At 34.6% G+C, this 9,337-nt stretch overlaps 1 protein-coding gene across 1 annotated transcript; it reads left to right on the forward strand.

The window, feature by feature from the left end:
• Positions 1 to 1,292: 1,292 nt before the first annotated feature.
• Positions 1,293 to 5,495, forward strand: LOC134711300 (tiggy-winkle hedgehog protein-like). Its single transcript, XM_063571829.1, has 2 exons — positions 1,293 to 1,446; positions 2,614 to 5,495. The coding sequence occupies exon 2, from the start codon at positions 4,443 to 4,445 to the stop codon at positions 5,343 to 5,345; it is 903 nt and encodes a 300-aa protein (XP_063427899.1). The 5' UTR covers positions 1,293 to 1,446; positions 2,614 to 4,442; the 3' UTR covers positions 5,346 to 5,495.
• The last annotated feature ends 3,842 nt before the right edge of the window (positions 5,496 to 9,337 follow it).

Below are 9,337 nucleotides of genomic sequence, written 5' to 3' on the forward strand. Positions count from 1 at the left end.
AACATTTACTAAATTTTGTATAAGGACATCATTCGTAAATATAGCTCAACATGTAGACTTCTTATACGTTCAGGTATTAAACATCTAATATTTGATGGAAATATTCTTTAAAAAGAACAAAAAAGTCAGTATTCACCTCATATTGATTCACTTACAGGGTCTTTGCATCGGAACACATTTATTTAAAAAACCAGTTGTTGGCATGATACGGGTTATGTTCTTCTCATATATGTTATGATGGTATAATACTAAACCCCAAACGGGAAGGATTGTGCCTGATATTCATATGATGAAGGCATAATCTTTCAATCCGTTTAATTGAAGTCTGGAGCTGGCATGTCAGTTAACTGCGAGTAGTCTGTTGTTATTCATGTACTATTGTCATTTTGTTTATTTTCTTTGGTTACATCTTCTGACATCAGACTCGGACTTCTCTTAAACTGAATTTTAATTTGCGTATTGTTATATGTTTACTATTCTGCATTGGCTTGAGGTATAGGGGGAGGGTTGAGATCTCATAAACATGTTTAACCCCGCCGCATATTTGCGCCTGTCCCAAGTCAGGAGCTTTTGGCCTTTATTAGTCTTGTATTATTTTTAATTTTAGTTTCTTGTGTACAATTTGGAGTTCAGTATGGCGTTCATTATCACTGAACTAGGATATGTATTTGTTTAGGGGCTAGCTGAATGACGCCTCCGGTGCGGGAATTTCTTGCTGCATTAAAGACCTGTTGGTGACCTTCTGCTGTTGTCTGCTCTATGGTCGGGTTGCTGTCTCTTTGACACATTCCCCATTTCCATTCTCAATTTTATATAGATTAACGGTACCAATTATTTTATTTAAGCCTTTAGGCTTGAATCGATCGTTTTGAAATGTTTTTGTCACATTTGTTAAGATATTCTTTACTTATCTGAGTCATAATCCTTTGCGTTTTTCTCCGATTGTATCATCAACACAGTGATTTGTCACCGAATTCTAACTAACCATGTGCAATAATTGTGTGTCAGTAGAAGATCTGAAACTTCCTATCCTATCAGATCAGGGTTTTTTATTTGACTCTACGCGCAGTTAAAAAAAATTGACTTCTCATCAGTAGTCCCTGAAATAAAACATTAAAATGCAAAATGATAAAATTTCAAAGACAAATAGCGACCAAAGAAAGACACGAAAGACATTTTCAAGTTATTCATAAAAAATGGTTTAGGATTCTCGCTATATTCATGTGTATAACACGTATATTTTTCAGATTTTCATTATTTCTTTACTTGTATCAGTAGGTGGTTATTGTTTTTGTGCTTCAGTACAATTTCTCATACGACCAGCATATCCAATGGAAATTACAACAACGACGAATATAATAAGGATGATGGATCAGACAATAACGGCGAGTGTGATGGGACCGGAAAAATAGAACAACCGTCGCTGAAATACAACGAGAAGGAAGGGTAGATATCATTAATCTTTTTATTTTATATGGCCTTCCAAATACCGTTTCGATCCCTAACATCACTGAAGAGACATTTATTGTCGAAATCCGGATCTGGTGTATCAAAAAAATATTGACACCTTATGTATGTGGCATAACATCGTGGCCACCAGTTAATTATTTTCTGTTTAGTATTAAATTTATATTAAGATCCATTTTGTTACATCTTGTGATCAATTTTATATGGCAATCGCCAATGGCAGTCAGCAGGGTTAAAGAACATCAGTTGTTCGACCTGTTAGTCAAATGCGTTTTGTTTAAATATACTTTATCACTTTACTTTATCAACTGAAACAAGAACAAATCATTTGATTGGATCAATTATACTTTTTAAACACGTTAAATGAAATCAAACAGACCTACAAAAAATCACTTGCGCGAGTTCAATATCTATGTGTATGTTTATATCGGGTTATATGACCGTGTGTATAGATATCATGATTATAACACAATGATGACTGTTGTACCCCTATTTTTGACATGTTTACCTATTATATCTGTTTGCATTGTTCCTAATCGTTAACAACTTAATTGAATTTTAGACTGCTAATCAAGTCTGAGGTTTAGCTAGCTATAAAACCAGGTTTAATCCACTATTTTTTTACATATTAAAATGCCTGTACTAATGAAGGAATTTAATAGTTCTTGTCCATTTGTTCGTCCATATTTGTTTGAACTTTTGATTTTGCCACTGACTCCGTTTTGAATTTTTCTCGGAGTTCGTTTTTTTTTGTAATTTTTGTTTTTTGGCATTCTTTGGAGGCGTCTTGACTTAAATACACGCAAGTTGTTGATTCATAGTATCTGGTCTGTACATTGCGACTTATCTTAGACTACTTGATAGAAAGCTTCCATATTTTTAAACAGAAGTTCTGTGACTTTGACTACTTGATTAACTACCGGAAACACCACTTTTGAGTATTGTACTACACTTAAACCCTGCGAAACCTATTTGATAATATCAACAACACAAAAGCTGGAAATTCATTTAGAAATGTAATAATAATTTCTGTTCTACAACTTTATATCCTCCTTCTTTTTTTGGTGGGGAGGCTATTTACACAGCGGTGAGGGATAGTTTACTGAAGCGTAGATATCTTGCTAATTGTTCTTATATTTGTAACAGGAAAAATGAATGGATGTCGCTTCCAGCAAATGAGAAACAATTATATGATTTGTTTCTCAGTGGTAAACGCCACCCTGCAATGAAGATGGCTGATACGGCAATGAAAATGAAGAGATCACCAAATCAAGTGTTTCTATTGCTTGTTGGCTTGAGTGGCTCTGGAAAAAGCTCAACAGTTAATAACCTGTTCGAAACGAATATTGCAAGAACGAGTGGTAGCAAGTCAGAAACGCGCTCGACAACTGAATATATGTTACAGATGAAATCCAATGAATGGAGAATTCCAGACCTAACACTTTCACTAATAGATACTCCGGGTTTTGGTGATACTGGTGGCTTAGAGCAGGATGCCAGGAATATAATGTCTATAAAATATTTTCTAAACTCACATCCAAATTTGACACAAAATAATTATCCAAATTTGGTGATGATAGTACAGAGTATTAATGACAACCGAATAGAAGGAGAAAGCTCCAGTTTTGCTAAAATGTTAAAAGGATTAAGCCAAATTGGCACAATTGACCATTACAATCCAAATGTTGTAATTGTTCTTACGCATGCTACATCTATTGCTCGGAATGCAAAAATTTGGGAAGAAAAAGTAAAAAAGAAAAAAGAAGAAGTTAGAGCAATTGTTCGGCTTTATCTAGGTATCAAACCAGAGATCGTGGTTCAAGAAAATTTCCCAGAGGAGAACGATTTAGAACGTGATGGCGATTGGTATCTTTTACCTAATCGTGACAAGCAGCCAAAAATCCTCTATCAAGCATGTAAAATAATTTTGGATCGAGCTGGCGACAAATTAGGACATGAAGCCGTTGCAGTGGGCTTTAGACATGGTATTAACAAAACTGTTCTTAAGGGGTATAGTATTTTATCATCTAAGGTTACATCGAAAGATGCAGAAAAAATGTATACAATTTTAATTCAATCGATAGTACTAATACCTTCTTCTTCTGAGGTAGGTACCATGCTAGAGAATTACAAGAAAAAGAAAAATATGACCGATCTTGATAATGATATCTTGATTCTTCAGGTAAAATTTCGGGATCTTCATATTTCCAATACTATTGATCTACAAACCATGACAATGAACCAATTAATGTCAAAATTTCATCCACTTAAAATTACATCTGAGATGCAAAAGATCTTAGGAGATGTTTTTGGTTTGCATTATAAACAAGTAAAAGGGATTGACTACCATGTCGGGAAAGGGTATAATATTTTTACTGATACAGTGACACTGAAGTCACCTCTAGTGATGGAAGAACATAGCGACCAGTATGGACTACCCATTAATATAGTTAAATGAATGTTCGGTGTTCAAAATCATATTTGATTCTGTAAAGGATATCAAGGAATATATAAGTGAAAGACTTAGAGAATTACACATAAATGTTGGTGGATTAATAAACTTTAAGGCCTTTAACATAAAACTTCGAAGCGGTTACAGTAAAGAAAGCTCAACAATTAAAACATTTGCAGTTGAACATAGAAATCGGAAAGTAACAGTTACACAGCCGTTTCAAATCAATATAGAATTTAAGGATGCAGTCAGAGCTCTACCTGAAGACAATGACCTAACTAATGAAATAAATGTGATGAAGTGGAAAGCTTTTTTTGACAAGTGGGGAATGTATGTCGTAACCGGTGCATATATAGGAGGCTCCTTAACTGGTCGGATCAAAATTGAAGATGGACAGTCTTTCGAAGATTCTCAAATAGATTTGGAAACAAAATTCTCATTTCTAATGAGAGATTAAGAAACATATTATTCCAATACAGACAAAGACAGTAGTTTTCGCAAAGGTTCATCTGCCGTTCATTCAATGTCATTAGAGTGGAACGGTGGTAACACGAAAACTTACAAGACAGCTTTAGACAAAATAGAACAAAGTGATTGGAAAGCATGGATTGAATCATTAGAATATTCTCCTGTTCCTCTCTGGAATTCTCTTGATTTGTATCCCATCTATCACATTGCATCAGAAATAAGCGAACAGAAAGGTATAATGATGCAAAAGGCTATGAGTATAGCTTTAATTGACGAGTTCAATTATCAGATTCCAAATGCAGAGGAAGATAATAGGGAAAATACGGGTAAATCAAATAAAGCTGGTTACTGTTTTCATGAAGATTCTGTTAAAGTGCTCCATGATGGGAAAGAGAAAAAAATGAAAGATCTTACAGTAGGTGATAGGGTTTTCGTATTAGACGACAAAGGTAATCTTATGCAAGATGAAATGATTGCATGGCTGCATCTTCTAAGAACTGGTATTTTCAAATTTCTTAAAATAACCCACGAATTTGGAGAAATCAAACTAACACCTGATCATGTTATATTTGTTGGAGAAAACAGATCCCCACAGCATGCCTCCACTATCAGTCCAGGAGATAAGCTCAGCGTTTTAATGACTGCTCAAGACCATAAGACAGTTTATATGACTACTGTATTATCAGTACAGACAGTGAATGGAACAGGAGTATATGCTCCCTTGACCTACAATGGACGCTTATTAGTTGACAATGTAGATGTTAGTTGTTACAGTACCCTGGATCATTTACAAGTCATGGGACAGGATGTGATGTCATCACATGCACTTGCACATCTGGCTTTCTTCCCGTTACGAATGGCCTTTACATTTGGTTTGGACATCAATGATAATGAATATGATGACGGTACTGGGATTCATGGCTACGCAAGATGGTTACTGGAGTTGTACTGGACTTAACATATAAAGTGAAGGTAAATGTACATTTACGCAAGACGTTTTGGTTAGATGACTGTTACGTAAAACCTGTGAACTTAAGTGATCTCTGTACAATCTAAAAGTATGTTCGTTATCAATTTTAAAGTGTTTAAATGTTGACAACTTTTTACGATAGTATTAGTTAAGCATTGGTGTTCTATGTAATGTGTAAAAATAATTCATTTGAGTGTCTAATAAAAACATTTAGGTTATTTTTTTTAGATATGCAATGTCTAATTAGTTATCAAAGGTACCAGATTTATAATTAAGTACGCTAGACGCGCGTTTCGTCTACATAAGACTAATCAGTGACGCTCATATCAAAATATTTATAAAGCCAAACAAGTACAAAGTTCAAGAGCATTGAGGATCCAAAATTCCAAAAAGTTGTGCGAAATACGGCTAAGATAATTTATGCCTGGTATAAGAAAATTCTTAGTTTTTCGAAAAATTCAAACTTTTATAAACAGAAAATTTTATTAAAATGACCACATTTTTGATATTCTAAACCTGAACACAAAAAAGAACCATATTGATATACTTGCAATATATCAAAGTATCGCATATGAAGCCAGTTTAACAGATTCACAAAAAAAAAGAGAATAGTTTTTCTCTTTTTCGATGTAATTTGAAGGCAATCAAAACCGTAAGTCGAAATTAAACACGCGGCACCAGACATAGAAGAAAAACAGACGAAACAAGCAAAAGAAATGTCAAAAGCAAATGAGCATCTAGACAACCATAACATTAAGAGAGTGAACTCAAGTGTTCAGGAGAGCAATATCAAAAGCCGATGAATCAGCCACAATTCCATTTTTTTTAACTTTTTTAACATGTAGTACGCTAGTATTTTTTTTATCTGTTTACAACATAACTTTCAGCGATGAGCTTTCTTTACTAGATTGTGTCTTGGATGGAGAAATGTCTCATTTGTCACTAATTCCTCATCTTGCTTTTCTATATACAAAGCACGTTTAAGAAATGCCAATATGACACGAACTATGACCCGGAAGATTTGAATGATTGAAAATATTGCACATAAGTCTATAGAACTTCATCGTAGGACAAATGTTTGCAACATAGTCAACGCTTACCGTCCTTGCTTTTTATAACATAATTTTTATCAGAATAATGAGTATTATGTATGATGTTCTTGCTAATCAGGTCCTGATAGAAAGTTTGCATAAGCAGTACAGCTAGGTATGTGTCTGTCGTTACATCCATATTACACGGACGACCATAACGCCACAACGGCAACATGCATGAAAACTAAGCAGTGTTACAGTGCAATTATTTTGGCATTGAATTATACAGGTTAAAACGAGCTCAAATGTGTATACTGTATAGTGATAATTTCAATTATAATTTGAATGTTTCACGCCGTAAAATTATTGCATAAGTACAATGCACAACATTTAACAGAACCTGTTTAAATACCTTTCGTTAACATTCGTTAAACTAAACATTTATCATGAGATTCCCAGACACTATATTAGTTGACATAGTCCCCACTAACTCCAAGTGTATCTTAGTGGTAGCAAACTAGTAGTAGCTGATTCGATTGGTCAGTTTTTCAAGGCCATGTATGCGTTCTGGTATTAAAATGACTGGTTGAGCGAAAGGTAGCCGTATCTGTTGATAAGAGGAGGCGCATTTAACTGCCCAGGATTCGACATGGTTAAAAAAAAAGACCATTTACATATTCACAATACACATATTTCCATTGTTGCAGTTTTACTTCAGAACTGTTTCAGGTTTGTGATGCAGAAATATTCTTTTTTGGACATTTTATTCAATTTAGTTCATACAAAAATAAGTTGTTAAATGTTATTCAGGTCTCAGACAGGGTATATACTGTAACATTCCCGGTTTAGAGTTTATATCCCCTTTCTGAGACCTGAATTACACATATATTACACGGATTACCCCTGACTTAATGCTATTTTCCAGTGCAGGTATTTGTTGACAACACATATATAAGTTGAAAACCCTGACCTGATATGTTCGGCATACGTGAAGGATTTTCTGATTTGCTGTGAACATAATTTTTTCGTGTATGCAATAATTTATAATAACACTGTTAACATTAAATTTAAGTATTTAAAGTGTTAATTTGGTGATTTTGTATCAAAAATGTATTATTACAAAACCTTTGAATAGACTTATTAAGAAGGGATATAATTACGATACTGTTGTCAAGTCATTAAAGATTGCATATTTTGGCGTTAATATTGAGTCACTGATAAGGTCTTTGCGTCGGAACTAAACACATTTATTTTAAAAACAGTTGTTGGCATGACACGGGTTATGTTCTTCTCATATATGTTATGATGGTATGATACTAAACCCCTAACGGGAAGGATTGTGCCTGATGTTCATATGATGAAATCATAATCTTTCAGTCAGTTTAATTGAAGTCTGGAGCTGGCATGTCAGTTAACTGCTAGTAGTCTGTTGTTATTTATGTATTATTGTCATTTTGTTTATTTTCTTTGGTTACATCTTCTGACAGCAGACTTGAACTTCTCTTGAACTGAATTTTAATGTGCGTATTGTTATGCGTTTACTTTTCTACATTGGTTAGAGGTATAGGGGGATGGTTGAGATCTGACAAACATGTTTAACCCAGCCGCATTTTTGCACCTGTCCCAAGTCAGGAGCCTCTGGCCTTTGTTAGTCTTGTATTATTTAAATTTTAGTTTCTTGTGTACAATTTGGAAATTAGTATGCCGTTTATTATCACTGTACTAGTATATATTTGTTAAGGGGCCAGCTGAAGGACGCCTCCGGGTGCGGGAATTTCTCGCTACATTGAAGACCTGTTGGTGACCTTCTGCTGTTGTTTTTTATTTGGTCGGGTTGTTGTCTCTTTGACACATTTCCCATTTCCATTCTCAATTTTATTTACTGAAGCACGTCAATATTTTCCCTCTGTGAGGCCCTGACAGTCTGATAGCTTTTGACTACGTCACATATTAACCGCTGATGACGTTTTTGACGTTCCAATTGGGGATAAAAACGTCGTATATACCCCGGCAGTTTCCTGAATATATACTGACATCTCTGTGTTGTTATCCAATCACATACCTCGACACATTTTTAATTTGTAATATATATGAATATTTGTTTTAATGTTGCACATATCATTCGTTTCTTTTATCTTCCAGCTGTGAAAACTTCAGTTTAATTGTATTTTATAGCTATGTGTGTTTCTGATTTTCCTTTTAAACAGCATTTCATGGTATTAAACATCTGGTTTGTGTAGCATTTAATTGTTGTGCCAATACATTTGTAGGAATATATAAACAAACTTCGCTTACACTCTTAGACGAGACAATTACGTTGGTTTATATTTTTGATGGGGTTCGTGTTATTCAGTCTTTAGTTTTCAATGTTGTGTTTTGTGAACTTTTGATTGTCTATTGGTGTAAGACTTTTTAAGCTATTGCGTTGTCTGTTTGTTTTTGACCTAGCAGTCATCCATGGGATGGGTAACTGGGGTATACTTTGAAATATGGTCATTTGTTCTTCCTCCGACCGGAGGTAAAAAGCTTACCAAAGTGTGCCGTCCGTTTGATTTTACGGGATGTACCAGCTTGCAGTTTACGCCCAAGTCCTGTTAAAATAGGGACGTTATATGCGATGTCTCGTGTAAAGAGTATGATACGCTCTTTGCACCTTAAGAACCCTTGCAATACATTTTTCAGGGGGTGTAAGTGGCCTGTTGCGAGACAAAATGTCTGACCTTATCCTAGTAACCCTCCTTTTTCTAGTGGTAGATCACATTAACCCGACCATCTATTACAAGACTTACCTATGTTGTTTTTTGTAAACTTGTTCTCGTCCTGAACATGCATAAAATATTTGCCACTTGACTTTTAGCAACTAACAATCAATCAATCAATAGACATATGAGCATGAATGCCCTCTATTATTTCACGCCCCTCTTTTGAATATTAGCCATGATCAATGTT

Source organism: Mytilus trossulus, chromosome 3 (genome assembly GCF_036588685.1).
Source record: "Mytilus trossulus isolate FHL-02 chromosome 3, PNRI_Mtr1.1.1.hap1, whole genome shotgun sequence".
In the NCBI taxonomy this organism is placed as follows: Eukaryota; Metazoa; Mollusca; class Bivalvia; order Mytilida; family Mytilidae; genus Mytilus; species Mytilus trossulus.